Source organism: Girardinichthys multiradiatus, chromosome 23, assembly GCF_021462225.1.
Source record: "Girardinichthys multiradiatus isolate DD_20200921_A chromosome 23, DD_fGirMul_XY1, whole genome shotgun sequence".
In the NCBI taxonomy this organism is placed as follows: domain Eukaryota; kingdom Metazoa; phylum Chordata; class Actinopteri; order Cyprinodontiformes; family Goodeidae; genus Girardinichthys; species Girardinichthys multiradiatus.
In genome coordinates, this window is record NC_061815.1 from 10,516,772 (window position 1) to 10,538,421 (window position 21,650).

Below are 21,650 nucleotides of genomic sequence, written 5' to 3' on the forward strand. Positions count from 1 at the left end.
GAACACAGCTGGTGTAAGTTTAAAATGCTTCACAGTGTGTGTGTGTAACAGTGTAATGCCTCTTTACATACACTGATTAAATTCCTTGAAGGCTACATTTAGGTATAATTTAGTTATGCTTTAACATGGTTAATGTTATGCTATTATTATAGATCTGTGTAATGGTACGTTGGGTCAACAAGAAATAGCTAATTATATAAATGTACTACAAACCACACAAAGAAGAGAACGAAACCTTTACAGAAATCAGAGTTGGGAATATTCCTTCACTCTGAAAGGCATTAGGAGGCAGAAATGAACAGTTCTGCATCAGTGCAGGAACACAATCCAATAAAGTATCTTAAAATAACAAACTGATCCAGCAGGGTCAGATATGGTTGCATTGATCTGCCTCGCCAGCTGTCAGCTGAACAGAGTCGCCGTGGTTCGCTATACCTGGAGAGACCACCTGACTCCCGGCACATCGTTCTCAAACTCCCACTGGCTTTCACCACTGAGTGGACGTTAAACAGATATAATTGAGTCAGATGATATCTAACGGTTAATGGTGGGTTTATTTCAGTCTTTTATTTGTAACTAAGTGAATCAATTTGGCTGAGAATAAGCTTAAGCTGCATAACGGCATAGTTTTATTTAGTCTTAAATGTCTTGCTGGAGAGTCTTTTGGAAATCAATAATTCAGTTATCTTTATTCCTGGACGTTGATGCTGGGAACATCGCCTCAAAAAAGAGACCAAGCCTGACTGCAGAACATGGTAATATGTTCACCTTTGTACACTGTCATTTAAAATGCCTTTAAACATCAAGCACTGTTTAAACCATTTAAAAAAAGCTTTTTGAAGTTAAAAGACTTTGTTTTTATTAATACATTTTAATACTTTTTAGCAGATGAAATTAATAATTTTTTTAATAATATTGTTAAAAAAACTTGTTGCATTTCAAATTCATATTTTCCAGGTTTTCACTTGTAAAGGTTCTACATAAAGGAGAGTAGCAACAAAGGGACATTTCTGGGTGAGTAGACTACAAACAATAAGTTAAAACATTTTTACAAGCAACTCAGGTGTCAGTTTCAATCACAGAAATGATGATGGAGATCATAAAAAAACAGTCGTGACTAGTCGACTAACTGGGGGGAAAAAATAAATAATAAAAATAATCAATAGATTGGTCCATTATTAAAATAATCATTAGTTGCAGCCCTAAAACAAAGCAGAAGACTCTGCAACTTTCAGGACGTCTTTTTAAAATCCATTCTGTTTACTTCTCAGATAGTTTTGCCAGCAATGGTTCCCAGAAACACCCTAATGATGTGATTAAATTCTCTGTTTTCTCAGCTAGCTCAGAACACAGCCCCTCCCGGCCCGGATACATCCGACCAATTAACAGACAGATTGTTCTAGTGTGGTTTGTGGTGAACGCAGGTTGATAAAAGTTTGCTGTGTGAAAAAAAAAAAAGAAAAATCACCGGAAAAAGTTATACATAATGTGAGAACACCCTAAAAGTAAACCATTTTCAGTTTCAGTGAGGTTTTGAAGAATAAAGTGAAAGGAAGGTGTAAGTTAAAGAAACCATCTCATACATGTTAACTATTCAAGGCTGCTGCTTAACAAGAGAAACTTTAACTAAAGCTTCTCATTTCACTCCTTTGTCATAATATACTTTAGCAGTTAAAGGTTTTTTTTCACATAAGACTATCTTGGCTAAGAAAAGGAGTAAGCTGCTACAGGCCACAGGACCCAGGCTCGTAAAGATGAACTTCCCACCTTGGTATCGTGGAACATGCTGGATCTGGAAGTATTGGCATCCTTTTCAAATTTCCCAGTTAAGGTTTAGACCTGTAATCTCTACAGAATATAAACCAGGACCTCTCAGGCTTTCTAATACTAATCAAAGGAAGCAGCTGGCATTTAAAGGATACTGCTGGGTAAACTTGCTGAGTCACAGTGCTTATTACATTTACCTTCCACCATGTGCAAAATGTTAACCTCCTCTGGGAGGGAAGGTGTTATCGTGAGAGACTGGGAGAGTTGGAGTTTGGTTTTTATGGTTGAGCTGGGAGACGGCGGGTTGGTGAAAATAAACCTGACAAAATTATAAACCTGGTGTTTATGAATTTTCATGGTAGCAGAGGATGGTTACCAAGTACAGAGTATCACCGAAGTTTGACGAGGCCAGGCCATATGAGTGCTGGAAAAATGAAGTTAGTATTTGGAAGCTCGTTACGGACTTGGATCTGAAAAAACAGGCACTAGCAGTGGCGCTGGGGCTCGGAGGCAGAGCCAGAGAGACTGCTTTGGAAATATCCGCAGAAGATCTGAACAAAGATAACGGTATGGAAACCTTGCTTACTAAATTGGACGCGGTATTCCTAAGAGAAGAAAAAGACCGCGCTTATGAAGCATACTCCTATTTTGACTCGATATCCAAAGACAACACAATGTCAATGACGGACTACATAATAGACTATGAACAACGATATAACCGTATGAAGAAGTACAATATGACCCTGCCTGACGCTGTGCTGGCGTTTAAACTCCTGGACACGGCTTGTCTCCAGGAGAAGAATAGGCAGCTTGTTCTCACAGCATGCACAGATTTGACTTTTGCGTCTATGAAGTCTAGATTAAAGCGGATTTTCGGAGGAAAAACCAGCGCAACAAGCAATGGCAGCGAGACACAAGATGCCATTTTATTTACAGACCAAAGACCACCAGGAAAATTCAGACGGAGCAGTTGCCCGTCACAGAGCGCACAGCGGCAGCCACAGCATGGTACAAATCCAATTGATAAATATGGTAAACGAACAAAATGCGCCATTTGTCAGAGCACGTACCATTGGGCTAAAGACTGTCCTAATCGGAGAAATGAAGCGAAGCTGACAGAAGATGTAGAGGAATGCAACATTACGTTGTTTACTAAAATAATGACGGATTCTGAGATCTTTCTGACTGAATCACTTGGATCAGCTATCATTGACACTGCCTGCACACGTACCGTTTGTGGTGAAAAGTGGCTGGATAGTTACATAAAAGACCTGAGTCAAAGCCAAATCAATAAACTGCTGCAAACAGAATACCCAAGCTGCAGACCTTTCAGATTTGGAGATGGTCAGGTGGTACACTCAAACAGAAAAGTGAAACTTCCCTGGAGAAATGGACTGCTTGAGAGACACAACATGACACTGACTGAGATCCTCCTGAAGGTGAAAAGGGAAAATGGGTGTGGTTGGCAAACTGCTCTAGACTGGGCTCTTATGGCTCTTATGGACAAAAACAGTATGATCAATGTGCACAGTTTATTTTAATAAACAACAACGCAAGTTATCATAACTATGCAGACGACACACAGCTATACGCTATGATGTCACCAGGTGACTATGAACCCATTCAAGCGCTGGGTAAATGCTTAGAAGAAATCAATGCATGGATGGGCCTAAATTTTCTTCAGCTGAATCAAAACAAAACTGAAGTAATAATCTTTGGACCAAAGGAAGAGCGTTTAAAGGTTAGAACAGCTTCAGTTAATACAGCTAGAAACCACCAATCAGGCACGAAACCTGGTTGTAGTGATGGACTCAGACCTGAACCTTCAGAGGCACATAAAGACAGTAACAAGGTCGGCCTTCTATCACCTAAAGAACATCTCTAGGATTAAAGGATAAATGTCTCAGCAGGACCTTGAAAAACTAATCCATGCATTCATCTTTAGTAGAATTGATTACTGCAACGGTGTCTTCACAGGTCTCCCTAAAAAGTCGATCAGACAGCTGCAATTGATCCAGAACGCTGCTGCCCGCGTTAAACTAAGAAAGTGGAGCACATCACCCCGGTTCTAAAGTCCCTACCCTGGCTCCCTGTAGCTCAGAGAATAGACTTTAAAATACTTCTGTTAGTCTATAAATCACTGAATGGCTTAGCACCAAAATACATTACAGACTTGTTGTCAGTGTATTGTGATGGAAATTCTTGCAGTAAGCATTTCACAGTGTATGACCTTTTTTATCTCACTCCTCCGAACATCTGTGTTAGTGAAGGAAGCTGTAAAAGCCATTATCAGAAGTTTAATGGTTAAGGCCCATTTGTTACGGTGATGCCTCGGGAAGAGCAGATGGTTGTTCCTAGGTAACTTTGTCACCTCTGAACCCGAGAAGGGTCTGGGGTCATAAAACACAGACTCTTTGAAGTTGAGATAACACTGTCATGTTCTGGTATAAATACTGTGTGTAAATGTTGATCGGGGCTCTGTTTCACTGACTAACCTCAGTGACAGAGTCATTCAAACGCTGAATGCCTTTGAATAAAACTTATAAAGACAAAGTCCAGATTTTCTCTTCTTCTGAGTCAACTTCTACCCACTTTGATAAGAAAATTCCACAACAGTATCAACCACCCAGACCTCTCAGGTCTTCTGGCTCAAATCTACTCTGCACATCCAGAACCAGAACCAAACATGGAGAAGCAGCTTTTAGTTCTTATGCTCCACTAATCTGGAATAAACTCCCAGAAAACTGCAAAAGCGCCGAAACCCTAAGTTGCTTTAAATCAAGATTAAAAACTGTTGAAGTATAATAAATCTAATATACTTACTGATTATTGAGCTGTGTTATTGCATAATCACAACAGTTAGGAGTGATGGAAAAGTAAGAAGAGGCTTATCAAACTGGTTTAGACCAGAGTGCCTGAGCAGTTAAGAGGGGGGGGTGCAGCAGTATAGAAATAGAAAAGCATGTCTATTGTTGGAAAATATTCATGCTATGCTTAAAGGATCTGTATTGCTATGCTCAAGTATGTTTAATAATGTGTGAAATAAAATGTATTGTGTAACTGAGGCCTGCAAACAGGCTTCTCTGTGTGTGGTTGACTTGGATATCATTTGTTCAGTAACAAGAAGATATTTTTGGATGTGTCTCTGTAAGATCTGCCCTACGACAAGAAGATATTTGTAGAAAAACAGGAACTGCTGAAACGTTATGTCAGAAGTGCCAGACAGCTCTGAAACTCGATTAAAATGTATGTTTTTCTTTGTAATGTACACGCCTTGATTTTGAATAAAAACGACTGTTCTGGGGGAAGTAATCAGAAGTTTCAGAAGTATTTCGGACGAGCTTCTCCCTGTACAGGCAACTAAAGACTGCACAGCCTCTGTGTTCTTTTATTACTTTGTTTTATTAGTAACAGTATAGGATGTCTAAACTTTAACAAATGAACACGCAGGAGTTCCTGGGATCAACTCCAACAAAACCTATTTATTTAGAGTGGCCTTTGACTGTGCCATCTAAACATTATTAGTTACATTTTCAGTCCAATTTTCCTTTCATTTTCTTATTCATCATTCTATTCTCTTTATTTTATTTTTAAATTACCTCTGTCGTTTGATTTTCTTTACTATTGTAGTGTTTTTCCTTATGTACAGCGCCTTGTTGCTGAAAAGCGCCATATAAATAAACTTGACTTGACTTTGACTTGCGGATGTTTCCCTCTACTGGTACACCAAGGTCAAAGAATTTATGCTGGGGCGGGGCGCTGATAGTGTAGGGCTTAAGCGCGCAACCATATACAGAGGCTACAGTCCTGAAAGCGGCCGTCCCGGGTTCGAGTCCCGGACCCGGCGACATTTGCCAAATGTCTCCCCCTCTCACTACCCCTCTTGGTTTTTATGGTTGAGCTGGAAGACGGCGGGTTGGTGAAAATAAACCTGGCAAAATTATAAACGTGGTGTTTATGATTGTTCACAAAATACCATCTTAAAATGTTAAAGAAGTTAAAAACTTAACTTCGTGCAGCTTTTCATGCCCGTCTTGTCAAGCCCAACAGAAGTACATGGTTATTTTTGTGTGCAGCACATATTTATCCCCAGTGGCCATGTTGAAACACCACGGGGCCCATGAACTACACAGTCACTGTTGCAACCACTTTGGCCAGAGACATCCAGAGAGAAGGAAGCACTGAATTTGACAAGTTTGCCTCATCAAGCTTGACTACACTTAATAAAGCAGCCTGTTTGCCTTGCTGCAGTGTTCAAACCATGTATTGACACCAAGACGTAAAGAAAACCTGTGGTTCATCCTGTGTTAGTCCATGATCTGCTCATAAACCAAGCAAACAACTGGTTGATCAAGGCTGCAAGCACAAAACTGGAGATGTAGCAGTTTTCTGGTCACCAGCTGTAACACCCATAACCTGGGTGACTTTTCTCTCATTTAGAAATAGAGCCCATTTATTGAGTCCATTACACAGCTCTGCAGTAAAACCAGATAACACTATTGTTTGAAAATAAAGACAAAACGACAGTTGAGTTTCAAACTGTCTACAGCACCATACATTAGTGATTAGCACAGTTAGCACGATAAGCATTACATTTACAGTGGTTTCTAGGTTTGTTCCTTCTAGAGCTTAACTGTGATACTTTGTGTTACCTACCTGTTAAAGTGGCAGCCTCAATGAACGGTTAATGTACCTCTCTTAGTAGCTTCTTATCAGTTTGTTTCCCTTTTATATCCTTCACTGAAAATAGCTAACCTTGATTCTCCTACCTTCAATAACAACTTCTCCCCCAAAGAGATGTGAACTGTTAGTGATCAGATATGGTGCATTAAATGTGAAGGAGAAAGATCTGGTTTTTCGTTTCCAACCAGTCGATCAGTGATTAGGGATGGTCAGATGTAAAACTCTGATTCACCTGATGACGCAGCGCATCCTTAGATTAGAACATCAACAAACATAGAATTAAACAAGATTCAATTTCCATAATGGGAAATAGTTACAAAATGTGGAGACATCTTGCCTTTACTGCCAGAATTGTTTCTTTTAAATCAGTTTAACATCACCATAGAAACCCAGTGCTCGTGTTTACTGTGGCACCTCATAGTTGTCCTCAATGAAGGGGAACTGTCTTGGCTGCAGAAACTGGGTCTTGGGGATGTCCAACCCGTCTTCCCCGTACAGGAACTGGATCACAGATCCGTCGCTGTCCCTGACGGTCAGATCGTACTGCACTACCAAACCCTCCAGGTGCTTTATGATGCATCTGTGGAGCAGAAGACGGGAGGGAGGACGGAGAGGAGGAAGGGCAAAACATCCACACATTTATATCCACTTCATTTTCCCTGAGTCAGCTGACCAGTAACGAGACTAAAGTTTACTTTGCTTACACTACAGACTGCACACCTTCACATTTTTCTCACTGCATGAAAATCTTTTTATGTAAAGATGCTTGTGTTACCTCTGCAGATATCCTGATCGGGATGTTTTCACAGCCGTGTCCACCAGTCCTTCTCTGCCAGCCATGCAGTGGAAGAAAAACTCCTGGTGACAGATTACAACCATGGAGTCAAAGCAGAAACAGCAGCATTGATAGAAATAATCTACAGATTTACAAAAAAATCCCCAAAACCCAGTAACTTATCTACTATTTAATATTAGATCCAGAGCTGATTCTATTTTTTCTCCAAGATAAACGTAACTTAATCCAAAATCTGTTATAAAGGTTTAGGAATACAAGTAGCACAGCTTCCTAATTTCCAAGTAAACTTGATCAGGGTTGAAATGTTAAGTAAATTTCTGCTTTATCTCAGCCAGCCTGATGATACGATTCCAGCTCCCGTTCCTTTTTAAGAACAGCAGCTGCATGTGGTGCACATTTGTGACATTCAACCCTGTCATCATTCTTCTGCTTCCTAGACCACAACCAAACACAAAGCCCTTATGGCGGACTTCATGCACCTGTGGCTTAATTCCTGTGAGGAACCGTCCGGAAACGAAGCCCCCTGCGCCGGGTGAAGGGTCATACGGCTGGAAGCAAGGCAGAAATTTTCCTGAAGGCATCAGTGGAGGCCTACGGCCCTCCAGCTCAATCTGACCCAGCAGACAGGAGATCTGAAATGACACACGTTCAAACAACACATGAGACAACACACATTTTTGGAAAAAAAAAAAAAAAAAGAAGAGGAGCACAGATTTTAAAGAAGGAAGTGACATTTTTTGCGGCACCCATAAGCAGAGCAGGACAGACAGCTGTGGGAAGCGTGTTACCTGCATGGTGTTTACAGTGGATCCCTTGGCTCCTGACTGCACCATGAGCTGGAGGTTGTTGTCTGGGAACCGGGTGTGCAGTCCAACAGGCATGCACACCTGTAGACAAGCACAGGACAACTCCATCAGGACTGTCATTATGACTGATTTCCATACACATAAACCCCTGATGCTTCATCATATTCTAGCACAACTCTGGAGTTTCAATTTAGATATTTTGACTCTTTAACATTTATATTAAAATGCAGCATTCCAAATAATTGTTCATTTTAAGATCCCATTCTATTCCAGGCTCAGTTATTAAACCTTTCCGTCACCTTTGAGGACGTTATTAACATCCGAGTCTAGAAACATTCACCTAGTTGGGTTTCATCTGCTTTTTCCCTCCACAAATCATAAAACAATACAGTTATAGGTCAGCTTAAATTTACCGGCTTCTGATTTGGAAAACAGCAATGTCCCTGTTTTTGGGCATTTGGGCAACCTTGCATAGGTTACAATCTGGTACTTACAAAGTAATGCAATAAAATATATAAAAATCTAGACAGGATAATCATAAAGAAATACAGAATATTTAAAGATTGTGATCAGGAAAATCTTTATTTTACAGAATCCTTGAAAACTATCATTTCAATGCTGTGTTTGCATCTAAACTGAACCTAGAACCCTGGATGTGATCTAAAAACCCGGAAGAAAAATGATGTAGTAGTCTAGTTATCTGTTAATAACACAAAAGCCAAAATTATCCGTAACTTGGACAAAAACTCAACTTCTGATATGGCAAGTCAACATTAGACGTCTATGTTAAAATCAATGAAAATGTTCTTGATTTTTCAGAAATTGTGATTTTTAGTTGAGCCCCTTAAAATATTTCACTTCAAGTTACAACCAAAATGTATTCATTTTATTTAGAGTTTTTGTGATAGACCTACACATAGTAGAACATAATTGTAAAATAAGGTGCTCTGGTTACATGAGACCAAAACTGAACCAACATTTGGCTGACAAACAAATGGCTCCTTGTGGAGGAAACAGACCAAAAACAATGTTAAGCATAGTGGTGGCAGCATCATGCTGTGGGGAAGCTTTTCTTCAGCAGAGACAGGGAGGCTTGTCAGAGAACATGAATGGAGCTAAATAGAGGCGATCCTGGAAGAAAACCTGTTAGAGGCTGCTAAAGACTTGATACTAAACATGAAGCCAGATCTGCACTGGAGTCATTTAAAACAAAGCAAATTTGTAGTTTATGACCTAAATGTATGAGTCACACTGACCGCTGTGATGTGACAGAGAGTGAAACATTACCTTGTTAATTTCATTGTTCACTTGGTTGGCCACTTCCTTGAATTTATGGTCGGCCATGCTGAAGTCTCTCTGGTCGGGGCTCAGGTGAGCGTCCTGCCATCGACTCCGAGCTTCAGCTGGATCCACGTTAGGAGGCAGTCTGAAGGCAGCCTGGAGGGCCTGAGCAGCAGCAACAACAGGGTTACAACATGGCTTTCTAAAAAGGATCTTAGGGGATGTAATGAGCAGACTTTGCTGCCAACTTGTGGCCATTAAGGGATGTCAGGGTGAGCTGCAATCCCTTCAGGTTTGCCACATGGTTCAGTTCAAAGCTTTCTAAAATGCGCAGTCCACTTATATAAACATGTTCAATTGAACATGTTAACGTACAATGCTGCTGCTATTATAATATTGCTATTAAGTAGGAACGGCAAACATCTGTGTGCAGCACATATTTATCCCCGGCGGCCATATTGGAGCACCGTGGGGCCCATAAACTGCAGTGTTACTGTGGCAGCCATCTTGGCCAGTGGCTTCCAGAAAGGGGGAAGCACTGAATTTGACAAGGCTGCAGGATTTGGTGAGAACAAAAACACTGGTGCTTTCACTCACCTTGGTGCCAATTTTCAAAGACTCTTCAATGATTTTGGTCCTGTGCATATTGGCTCCAGGTGTCACCAGGATGTCTTCTACTCCTAGATGTATAGACGAGAAATCCAGATTTAGAGTGCTGCTCTCAACCTAATGGCAGGAAAGCTCCGGATGTCTTTGAATCTAGGTTCATACCCAGGGTGAAGCCTCTGTAGAGCTGCAGGTATGCCGTGAACAGGCGAGCCAGGCAGCTGAGCAGTTTTCCACTGGTCTCCCCTCCGTACAGCTCATAGCAGCAGTGGACCAAACCGTAGGCTGAGGAGCCGTAGTGAGCTTTGTCCAGAACACCGACTAACAGCTCACCCTGACGGATCACCACCTAGAAGATGAAGTAATGAAGTAGTCATTTTAACCCACTTGTAACTTGCAGATGTACTTCATGTTCCACCTTGTGTGTGTGCTCCTACCTGTGACTCACACATGCTTTCTGGTTTGTATCCAGGAGCAGAACGAGGGGGGAACTGGATCCACGCCTTGCCGGGGATTTTTGTCTTGCCAATAAGGTTAAGAGGAACAGCTTTCACCGGGATGATGTTCAGCAACAGAGTGGACACCACCTACGATAAGAAGAAAATACAGAGCCTGCAGCTGTAGTAAATATATACAAAAGCAGTAGCGTTTTTATGTGTTGGGATTTGATGTGATAGACCAACACAGAAAACTGCATAACTGTAAAAAGGAAAATGATAGTTCTAAACTTTATGTGCAAATCTGAAAAGTTTGTTGCGGATTTGTATCCAGGCCTCTTTACCACAAACTAACTGCCTTCAGACGTCACATAATCAGTTAAATCAGATAAGTTTATGTTACCTTATCTAAGGATGTCACAACTGCAGACCCAGCAAGGCTGCAAACCTAAACTGACAGGCTGAGTTAGGGCCACACTATGCTTGACAAACCGACCTTCATGCAAGAGTGGCTACAAGAACAGCATCTATGGAAGAAACCGTTCAGAGGTCCGGTTAGCATCATGCTTTGGAGATAAAATTGTAAATGGTAAATGGACTGAACTTATATAGCGCTTTTCCAGTCATACAGACCGCTCAAAGCGCTTTACACATTCACCCAATCGCACTCCCTAACGCTCACACATTCATACACCGATACGCAGATCGGTTAAGTGCCTTGCCCAGGGGCACATCGACATATGGCAGGAGGAAGCTGGAATCGAACCCACAACCTTCTGATTGCAGGACGACTACTTTTCCTACTGAGCCACAGTCGCCTCTGATGCGTTTCTCCGTGAAGGACAATGGAACTGGTCAGAGTTGACAGAAAGGTGGAGCTCATTTAGATTTCCTTTCTACATCAATTTGCCACAGACTCAAGCTATAGTCCAAGAAAGAATGACCAAAACCTTTCTCTAGATGTGCACAGCTGATGAAAAGCCCAAAATGTGGTTTTACATCTATTGATTTGACACTCCAAAACACTTCACACTTTTCAGATCTTTATTAAAAGAAAACTAAATTCCCTTTCCTTTTACTACAGACCTTTGCTTCACTAATTTGTCTGTTCGTGGTGGTCTAAAATATAAAATACATGGAAATCTGTGGTTGAACTGTGAAGGAAATGTTCAAGGGGTGTGAATATTTCTGCAAAGCATATTTTTCACTGCAGCTAAAGATGTTGACATCCACAGCTGTTACCTGCTTTCCTGTCCACAGCTGCTGTGGTTTGAGTATGGTGGGAGGCAGCAGCTTGACCCGGCCTGCTCTGTCGGTCAGTCCTCTGTACACCAGCTCTGTATACTGGTCTTTGGTGAAGAAGCAGCCCCTTATGGTCATCTTCGTTCCTGACACCATGTGGTCCTGGATGAGGCCTGCTAAAGGTTTACCATCCTGAGCAGAAACATAGAGAAGGAAAACATTAACAACTCATAAAAACATACCAGCTGTGAAATTCTTCTCATCCCCCGGCTTTAGGATATTCTGCCTCTTACAGTAAAAACCAAGCTTCATAAAGTAGGTAGGGCTTATAGGATATGTGGTGTAATCATTGACGGATGTTCACCTTGGGGACGAGGTACTGCTGGTTCGTGCTGACTAATGTGTAGGCCTCTGCTCGGCCCAGCTCGCTCTGAGGGAAGTGAGCGTTCATCTCGTCTCCATCAAAGTCAGCATTGTACGCCTTGCAGTTGGCATAATGGAGCCTCAGTACCTGAGACATGAAGAAAAAACAGGGTTGGTCGGTCGTGTATCATTGTATTAGTCAACAGGGGTCCTACAAATTTTTCATGTACACATTCCAGAATTCTCCGTCCTATATGTTCATCACAACAAATAAAATATGAACTTATGGCAGATAGTTCTACACTAGGCAGGCTTTAAATATGAAACTTGCAAGAACAAGAACCTGGATGGACACAAGGAAGGAAGAATAAACAAAACATAGAAAGTAATTAAAAAGGACTGAAGTGTGGGAGGTAAGGAAGAAGGGGCACAAAGTAAAGAGGACATAAGGTAGACCATAAGGGAGGTCATAACATTTAGACAATGGGATAGGGAATAAAGTATAGTAATACAAATATTTCTCCATACTCATATTCTTTTTCCATATTTATCTAGACTTCGAAAATTGTGAAACCCCAATTTTCATAATGGGTACGAACCCTGAATCAAGCAAAAAGTTTGGAATCAGAAGAGAAATGATGTGTTACCTTCTCTCCTGGTAAGATGCGAGCACAGTGGGCTTGAATGGAGGGTCTATGCAGGGTTGGTTGTCTGTTCAGTAGCAGAACATCTCCGTTCTTTATATGACGATTCACCTGAAGCAGCAAAAATAAAATATAAAAGGTGTGATAATGATTCGTACCTCTCAGTGAGAGGAGTTACAGTCGTAGCTTCTGACTTACGATCTTCATGGGCATCTTATGTGGACCTGGAGAGGGCGTCAGCAGTTGCTTGGCAACTGCCTCCCTTTGTGTGAGGTTGGTGGCTGACAGGATGGTCTTCCTGCCGTCTTCATTTATCACCATTGAGGCGCCGGGGTGAACGTTGGGCCCGTTGAGAACGGCCTGCCGAAGCTCCTTCACATTCCATGGAGTGACGGGCTGTGGGTAGGTCAGCTTGGTGGCAAACACCTGTACACCGTGTCAACAGGAAGAAGCGATTGGCAGATTCAATTCTTCTCTTTGATAAAACAATAAAAAGAAATCAGCAGGTGGCCCAGTTTGTCTGCTGTATGATTCAGTTATTTGAGGGCTGATGATATCCCTACAACGCTGTGAGCACATTCAGGGCACCCAGAGAGGTCACACTGAACACAAAGTTTCCCTTTATGCTGATGACATCTTATTACTTATATCAAACCTAATATTTCTTGAATGCCATTACTTAGTTTTGTTACTCTTTAGGTTATTGATTTACATTTCCCGAAAAAGGGTTCTTTCTCTTAAATGAAGAAGCACTCAAACTGGACCAGTCAACCCAGGGGTCTCATTTATAAAACATTGCAAAGGATCTATACCAAAAGTCCATGTACGCCCAAAAGCTGGAAACGACACACGCCGAAAGACTCCAGACTTACAAAACCATGCGCTCACACACCAGCAATCAAATTCCCTTTATAAATCACAGCTGCACCTCAATGTTTGCATACAAGGTTCTCAAGGCCTCATGTTCTGCCCTCTACAAGCCCACATTCAACCAGAAATGGTCAATGCAAAGAACCTTAATGAATGTTAGTTTGTATTTAAATGAGACAGCTGATCAATGTTATTTCATGTTTAACAATGATTAAAGTTCAATATGGAGTGGAATTGAATGTCTGAGAGGAATCCTGACGCAGTGTGGCTTCAATTCCCCACCTCTTCATCTGCGTTGCCTGATTCCCGTCTACAAAAAGGGGGTAGATATGGGTCAGAGTTTACGTGAGGGACCGCACATTCGCTAATCAAGCTCGGTTTTTAATGGAACCCAAGCTTAGCGTGGAAAGTGACGTATGCCAGTTTCAGGCCCCGTTTTGTGCGTACGCCACATTTATAAACGAGACCCCAGCTCTTTTAAGGGCTTGACCTTCAGTACTTCGCCGTGTCCCTTTACACAGGCTACTTGAACATCACAGACAAGCAGATGCCTGTTCATACCATTTTTAGCTCGGCTGAACTGCGTTCCACTCAGACATATAGTTACATCTACAACTTGTTAGGGGGTGATAATATGCTGGTTTATATACAAAGTTCTTGTATCTTTGTCTATGACGAACAAATTATTGAAACTGGAAAAACCAGCAGGGTCATTGGTAAATATTGTAATGACGATATGAGATGCGATATATGCCTATTTTCTTCTTTCCTCTCTTTGCCATCGGTGCTTCCATCTCTCTGTGACCTTAAGAATTTTGGGCAATGTCACCAGTGTCCAGTGTGAGCATCTGCTGCCCCGAGACTCTGTCCTCCTGGCTAAATATTACATTAGCATGAAAAATGCAGGTTCATAACACTTTGGAATGCAATAACTGTTGCCTACTATATTCAAACAGTCCTCTGCGATATGAGTATTGCACACACTGATGCTGTGATAATGATATATTCACGATACATTGTGCAGCCTTACAGCCAATGCAGACACAAAATTCTAGGCAGGACATAGAGGTCTGCAGAGACGCCTAGCAGACCGTGACGAGCTGGTCCACATGACGAAATTTACACAACAACACTGTGGTGTCTACATGGCATCAGGAAATCAGAGTTAAGACTTACCATGGGTATTCCAATCTCGTTTGTTCCGATGTACATGTCGGGACAAATGACGGAGCGCGCAGCAAAATCCACTCGTTTGCCCATCATGTGTTTTCGGAACAATCCCTCCTTTTTCTCCAGGATCTGACAGACAGAACAGAGGAACAGAAAAGTTTTTAAGAGAAAACAGAAAATGCACAAAATAAATAAAAAAGGTTCAAGCTAAAGAACCTTGACGTATATGCGTAGTAATTGAGATATTTCTGTGTTCATTTGACAGTGAATTCTGGACAATTCTATTTAGTTTATTGTTCGAGTCTGCCTGACTTTAATTTAAAAGTGTCTGTTTCATGATGCCAGGCATCACAGATCCGCCACCATGCTTAACAGAGAGTATGAGGTACTTTTCCACATATTCATCCTTTGTTTCACACTAGATCCACCTGGTGTTTTGCAAATATTAGCTCAATCTTCTCACCTGATTTCGTGGTTCGGGTTCTAGTCCCGGCAGAGTTCAGGAAACTCCACATATTGCCGTTGGTCATTGGAGGACAGAAGGGGCTTTTATTTTTCGGTATATGCAAGGGTGTTACTCTTTGCTGCAGATGTCCAACAGTGAACTCTGGAGATGTATTTACATCCCTGTCACCCTGCTCACCGTGTGAAGTGGTGACATAAATACAGGTCAAGAAGTGGACCTCTGTGAGTTCCTGTTTAACTGGAGTTAAAAATCCGATCTGACATAGAGTAATAATTACACTCAGAACAACTTAAAAAGGGACATATAAATCCTTCTGTACCATTTTTTAAAGGGCTGTTGATGGGTAGCAACAGTTGTCAACAAAGTGAGAAATTGTGCTACTTAAGTATAAGAAATAATTTATTTTAAGTTTTTTTACACATTTGTGAGCATCTGTAACGACATGAGCATTGTTCTTATTGTTCACTATCCAGCTTAAGTTGACCTCCTTAACGTGTGCAATGGCAATCCATCATAAATGGTCAAAGTGTGCACATGTTTTCCACCATGCAGATGATGCCCCACTCTTCTCTCTGTCATACCTGTCTGATCCCAGGGTATTTGTCCGTCATCAGGTTGTCCATGTCACTGTCAAAAACGATGTTAACGTGGCTCTGCAGGCGGATCCACATGTTATAGAGTTTATCTGGTAACGTCTGTCCGGTAACGCCCGACAAGAACGTCTGATCTTCTGACTCCAATGTCTGAGAGAGAAAAGCAAGTAGGGTTAATAAAGAGTTAAGATAAAATGTCCCCATGAGGAAGAGATGTTATCGCCTCACCTCTTCCTCCTCAGCATGTTTCTCTCCTGCTATGAGGGCCAGAAGTTTTCTGATGACTCCACAATCCTTCATCACAGACTGCATGTTAACAGTCTGACCGTTGGTGAACATCTTGTCGCCCAGTCGATTGATCGGACGATACCTGGCACAGAGGATGTGGTAATGAGGGTCTACCGCTGCAGTCCACTTTCACATCAGTTCAGGAACTGATACTGTACCTGCAAGGGGGGACCACCAGCAGCTCGAGGAAGAAGAGGTCAGGATAGAAATCCTTCTGTTCCTCTGACCCCGTGCTCTCCTCCAACCCAGGAAACAAGCTCTTCAGGAAGAAACCTGGAGACAAAGCAAGTTGTAGTAGTCTCTTTCAGCATATGAAACCAGTTGTATTTCTACTTTAACTGCTCATATCTAAGCATTAAAAATCTGATTTTCAGGCTTGCATATAGTCTGATTTTATCCCACAATGCTTTGTTTTTACCTTCTTTCTCCCAGACTTTATTGATGTGCTCTCTGGCTGTACTGGCAGTCAGGAAGACTCTGTTTCCAGCCAGCAGATCTTCTGCAATACCATCAAAAAGAAGCTGTTTATTACAAGTAAACAGAGACAAATGGTTGGTTTTTTTTTCCCCCAGTCAGGCCTGTCTCCAGAGATGCCGTCTACTACTAGACCACATCAAAATAAGCCTGGAAGCAGCTAATCTATAATTTAATCCTTTTTAATGGGTTTTGTTGCTTATACATTTATGCTGAAAAACTATTTGGGTGTTTTGTAAGTTTAAACGGCTTTTATTAGAAAATACATCTGAAATACATTTCTGAACAAAATCCTGACTGTGACCCTCGACTGAAATAGAATTTTAGTCAATGTTGATCCATCTGAAGTCAACCCGTTTAGTTTACCTTTAGTCGACTACATCTAACTACATTCTAGTAGCTTTAGATTACGTACTGTGTATTTAGATGACTAACACATGAAGGGGATTTTAAAGGCCTTTACAACTTTAAGGAAAATTGGTTTTTTTGGGCTGGTGTGAAATATTTATCATAGAGATGAAATCAAGTTTAATTTTGCAGTACATAGAGAGGGATTAACGTCTGTTACCTGAAACAACTTTGGGTTTTCTTTCCACCATAAATCCTAACCTAATCATCCTAAATAGGATGTGCATCATAAGCAACTAATACTTCTCATTTTTCTCAGATCGCCTCACTTTTCAAAATGGCTAAAATTAGATCTGATTGCTTTTCATCTCCTCCCAACATTTTTGTCTTGTTTTCATTACTAGAGAAAATTATTATTTTGGTCATGGCTTTAGTCATTTTGTTTGAAATTTGGTTTTATTTCCATCTTTTTCTCATTTTGGGAAAAACGGCGGTTGCACAAAGCTACCATGAACAGCCAATTAAACTGATAACAGTGATTTCAGGAATACTCTTTTACAGCTTCATCTAAGCTCTGCTGAAATAAGGTGAATGAGACACTGATGATTTTCCTTTAGCAATAAAGAAAATTTCTTAAGCTGATAAAAGTCTTTGCTGTAGACCAATATGCCCTCGAGTCCTCTAAAAAATAATCTAACAACAATCTGAAGCGACAGCAGAAAAACTGAAGCTCTAAAGTTCGCGTCATTGCCACCTGTTCCCCACCTGTGGTTTCACCAGTCTGTGCTCCTGTTGGCATGGTGACGATCAGCTTACTGTTGTGTTCACGACGCACCGTTGACCTCCCACCTCTTCACACAGAGAAAACACAATTATATCATGAGATGGACTGTGATGATTTATGTTACCATTTAAGCTAACTGGTGCTACACCACTATGTCACACATATTCTGGCTCTGTGATGAGATTAAAGCTTTTTCCCATTCAGATTACATTAGAGCTGACTGTAAGGTTACCTGCAGTAAGGACACTTCCTTGTTTTCATCTGGACCCTCCAGAAGTCATTTATCAGACTGCTTTTCTTCTCAACCAGATGTTTAATCTGACAAACATTGACAACACAAAGTGAGTGCATGAAGCAGTAAAGTATCTACATGGTGTCAACAAAACCATCATTCTGACTGGGTTTCTGTTTTTGTGAAAGTGTCCACTCACAGGTTTGGAGTTCTGTGAAGCTTTGGTGTTCGCTCCAACTATCGTGTTGGTAAACTCCCTCAGCACCTGCTCCATCTCATCTCCTGTAGCTTTGGGATTCTCGTCAAGGTGCTAACACGCAGACATGATCAGTTCCCGTGAGTTTATGCTTTATACAGATGTAACTTAATGATGTTTCAGCAAAAACCTGCAAATATAATGGTTCTGACGTAGAGAAGCGTACTTTCTACAACCCACCTGATTGAGAATGCTCTCCACAAGGTAGACCTCCTGCATGGCTCCACTGTCCACTAACCTGAGCTGGTTCACCAGCAGGTGGATGGCGCCTCGAGGACACGTCAACATGTGACACGCCAGACACGAACCGCGAATCAGCAGGTAGAGTTTCTGCGGAAGAACAAGCCAGACAAACAAAAACAAAGGCAGAGAGAATAAAAAAGGGGCTAAAGGCTAAGGTAGTTGCATTTAATTAATAAAGTCCATTTCAATCCAGTCCATTATGATTACATACTATAGATGCACAGAGAAACTGGCTGGTGACCAAAATAAATGGGACTATTTATAGCTGGACCGGTCTGAACGGGTGAGCAGAATGCTGGGAACTCATAGATCCAATCTTTATCCAATCAGTCAACAAATCGTACTAAGCGCTAACACTGACAACAGTAACTAAGAGATTAAAATTCAATGCTATAAATTCTTCTGTGTCAGCGAGGTAAAAACGCAAAAACTGTAAGAAGCTATTTAAAAAGGAAGCTAACATTTCTATGACATGTCGAAATATGTCCGCATTTCCTTCAGACTCAGAGGGAGAGAAACCTTTAGCAACTAACAGGAAGGCTGAATGCAGAAAAGCAAAGTTGCTCTCCTAAATCCTTGTGAGCTTTCTCTTCCTGTCACAGAACATGGAATATACACTGCTCAAAAAAATAAAGGGAACACTCAAATAACACATCCTAGATCTGAATGAATGAAATATTCTCATTGAATACTTTGTTCTGTACAAAGTTTAATGTGCTGACAACAAAATCACACAAAAATCATCAATGGAAATCAAATTTATTAACCAATGGAGGCCTGGATTTGGAGTCACACACAAAATTAAAGTGGAAAAACACACTAGAGGCTGATCCAACTTTGATGTAATGTCAAAATGAGGCTCAGTATTGTGTGTGGCCTCTATGTGTCTGTATGACCTCCCTACAACGCCTGGACATGCTCCTGATGAGATGGTGGATGGTCTCCTGAGGGATCTCCTCCCAGACCTGGACTAAAGCATCCACCAACACCTGGACAGTCTGTGGTGCAACGTGACGTTGGTGGATGGAGTGAGACATGATGTCCCAGATGTGCTCAATCGGATTCAGGTCTGGGGAACGGGTGGGCCAGTCCATAGCTTCAATGTCTTCATCTTGCAGGAACTGCTGACACACTCCAGCCACGTGAGGTCTAACATTGTCCTGTATTAGGAGGAACCCAGGGCCAACCACACCAGAATATGGTCTCACAAGGGGTCTGAGGATCTCATCTCGGTACCTAATGGCAGTCAGGCTACCTCTGGCAAGCACATGGAAGGCCATGCAGCCCTCCGAAAAAATGCCACCCCACACCATTACTGACCCACTGCCAAACCAGACATGCTGAAGGATGTTGCAGGCAGCAGATCTCTCTCCACGGTGTCTCCAGACTCTGTTATGTCTGTCACATGTGCTCAGTGTGAACCTGCTTTCATCTGTGAGGAGCACAGGGCACCAGTGGTGTTGGGCTGTGAGCACAACCCCCATTTGTGGACGTCGGGACCTCATACCATCCTCATGGAGTCGGTTTCTAACCGTTTGTGCAGACACATGCACATTTGTGGCCTGCTGGAGGTCATTTTGCAGGGCTCTGGCAGTGCTCCTCCTGTTCCTCCTTGCACAAAGGCGGAGGTAGCGGTCCTGCTGCTGGGTTGTTTCCCTCCTACGGCCTCCTCCACGTCTCCTGGCCTGTCTCCTGGTAGCGCCTCCAGGCTCTGGACACTACGCTGACAGACACAGCAAACCTTCTTGCCACAGCTCGCATTGATGTTTCATCCTGGATGAGCTGCACTACCTGAGCCACTTGTGTGGGTTGTAGAGTCCGTCTCATGCTACCACGAGTGTGAAAACACCACCAACATTCAAAAGTGACCAAAACATCATCCAGAAAGCATAGGTACTGAGAAGTGGTCTGTGTTCCCCACCTGCAGAACCACTCCTTTATTGAGTGTTTCTTACTAATCACCAAAGATTTCCCCCTGTTGTCTTTTCCATTTGAACAACAACATGTGAAACTAATTGTCAATCAGTGTTGCTTTCTAAATGGACAGTTTGATTTCACAGAAGTTTGATTTACTTGGAGTTATATTGTGTTGTTTAAGTGTTCCCTTTATTTTATTTTTTTGCGCAGTGTATAAATAAATATGAACAACTGGACATTTGAGTTGTTTCTTTGTCTCATTTATTATAATTATTAAAGAGAAATTGCAAAGCCACACAATCCTTGTGTCAAAAATAGAAATAACCAAAATGTGGAAATCAGCTGTTAAACTCTAGTAACTTTATATCACATAATGTCCCATTTCATTAAGCTGAATTTCCTTATTTTTGTGAAAGTCATGAATCCAACTCCAATGCATGTCAGTGTGTTGGACTATGCTTACATCAAAGAACAGTGGGTTGTATACTGGTAGAGGCAGCTCTATGTGTCCCAAGTGTCCTGGGCAGTTATTGAAATCCTGACAGCAGGTTGAACAAACCTGGGAAAAACAACAGCAGTAACATAAATAGATAATGATACTTTGTATCTGGCTCTGAAGTACTTCATAAACAATTACCACATAATATCTCAGTTATGTACCTCTTTGATGTCTGCTGGCCCCAGAGCCAGATCATACAAACTGTTTTGGGCCACATTTCCAACAGCATCCAGGAACCTGAAGTTAGTGATGGCTTTCACACTCAACTTCCTGAACAGGAGAGGTAAACATGTTACAAGAGACCCTCAGTTACTTTACAGTCAGTTTTTTTTTCTCACTAGTTTGAGTTTCTGCGGCTCTGCGAGTCAAACAAGCGTGAATCTTCTTTTTGGCGTGTAGTAAAATAATTGACTTGACTATCATGCACAGTAGCTAGAGGTAAACATTAGACTCTTCCTAGCAGCTAAAACGTGAATGACTTCAGAGAACGAGAAGCCACGAGCCGCTGCGTTGTTTTGAACCCTAACTAGCCTGAAGCTAACAGGCTAAACGCGTCTCACCTTATTTCTTCGGTTGAGTACAAGCCAAACGACATGCCCTCTAAGCGCCGCCATGGCACCTCCTTAGAAAACAACATTTTCGGATGCTAGCTGAAACTTTGTGCTGTTTATAGTTGTGAATTCACGGCGCTCAGCTGAAGCCCACGAGTCCCAGATTCCTCCTGTTACACACGTGGGACCGCGAGACCACAGCTCAGAGTGGAGGGGAGCACACCACCACGCTATGACACGGCATTTCCACAGAACTGCTCTTTACATTCACTTTATAATACCATATTATCTACAGAATATTTATTATAGTCTGTTTCAATCCGATATACTTCGA

At 41.7% G+C, this 21,650-nt stretch overlaps 1 protein-coding gene, 1 long non-coding RNA gene and 2 other non-coding genes across 4 annotated transcripts in view; 1 reads left to right on the forward strand and 3 right to left on the reverse strand.

The window, feature by feature from the left end:
• The window catches only part of polr1a (RNA polymerase I subunit A), a 39,107-nt gene extending 17,601 nt beyond the window's left edge, over window positions 1-21,506 (reverse strand). Inside the window, exons 1-24 of the mRNA XM_047353941.1 lie at window positions 21,326-21,506; window positions 20,927-21,035; window positions 20,730-20,825; window positions 18,287-18,436; window positions 18,050-18,160; window positions 17,851-17,936; window positions 17,600-17,685; window positions 16,431-16,511; window positions 16,171-16,285; window positions 15,953-16,094; window positions 15,713-15,874; window positions 14,672-14,794; window positions 12,824-13,051; window positions 12,629-12,736; window positions 11,983-12,129; window positions 11,619-11,810; window positions 10,377-10,526; window positions 10,105-10,288; window positions 9,931-10,013; window positions 9,340-9,498; window positions 8,035-8,133; window positions 7,726-7,878; window positions 7,226-7,308; window positions 6,865-7,030 (exon numbers count right to left, since the gene is read on the reverse strand). Coding sequence (XP_047209897.1) covers window positions 6,865-7,030; window positions 7,226-7,308; window positions 7,726-7,878; window positions 8,035-8,133; window positions 9,340-9,498; window positions 9,931-10,013; window positions 10,105-10,288; window positions 10,377-10,526; window positions 11,619-11,810; window positions 11,983-12,129; window positions 12,629-12,736; window positions 12,824-13,051; window positions 14,672-14,794; window positions 15,713-15,874; window positions 15,953-16,094; window positions 16,171-16,285; window positions 16,431-16,511; window positions 17,600-17,685; window positions 17,851-17,936; window positions 18,050-18,160; window positions 18,287-18,436; window positions 20,730-20,825; window positions 20,927-21,035; window positions 21,326-21,402 — 3,090 coding nt within the window. The 5' untranslated portion in view covers window positions 21,403-21,506. The remainder of the gene's footprint in view (window positions 1-6,864; window positions 7,031-7,225; window positions 7,309-7,725; window positions 7,879-8,034; window positions 8,134-9,339; window positions 9,499-9,930; window positions 10,014-10,104; window positions 10,289-10,376; window positions 10,527-11,618; window positions 11,811-11,982; window positions 12,130-12,628; window positions 12,737-12,823; window positions 13,052-14,671; window positions 14,795-15,712; window positions 15,875-15,952; window positions 16,095-16,170; window positions 16,286-16,430; window positions 16,512-17,599; window positions 17,686-17,850; window positions 17,937-18,049; window positions 18,161-18,286; window positions 18,437-20,729; window positions 20,826-20,926; window positions 21,036-21,325) is intronic.
• Window positions 3-18,428, forward strand: LOC124860547. Its single transcript, XR_007036383.1, has 5 exons — window positions 3-755; window positions 958-1,014; window positions 17,823-17,959; window positions 18,039-18,186; window positions 18,315-18,428. It is a non-coding gene; the product is annotated as an uncharacterized LOC124860547 (long non-coding RNA).
• On the reverse strand, window positions 5,832-5,968 carry LOC124861024. The gene has a single exon (XR_007036550.1). It is a non-coding gene; the product is annotated as a small nucleolar RNA SNORA5 (small nucleolar RNA).
• On the reverse strand, window positions 9,755-9,891 carry LOC124861023. Its single transcript, XR_007036549.1, has one exon. It is a non-coding gene; the product is annotated as a small nucleolar RNA SNORA5 (small nucleolar RNA).
• Window positions 21,507-21,650: the final 144 nt, after the last annotated feature.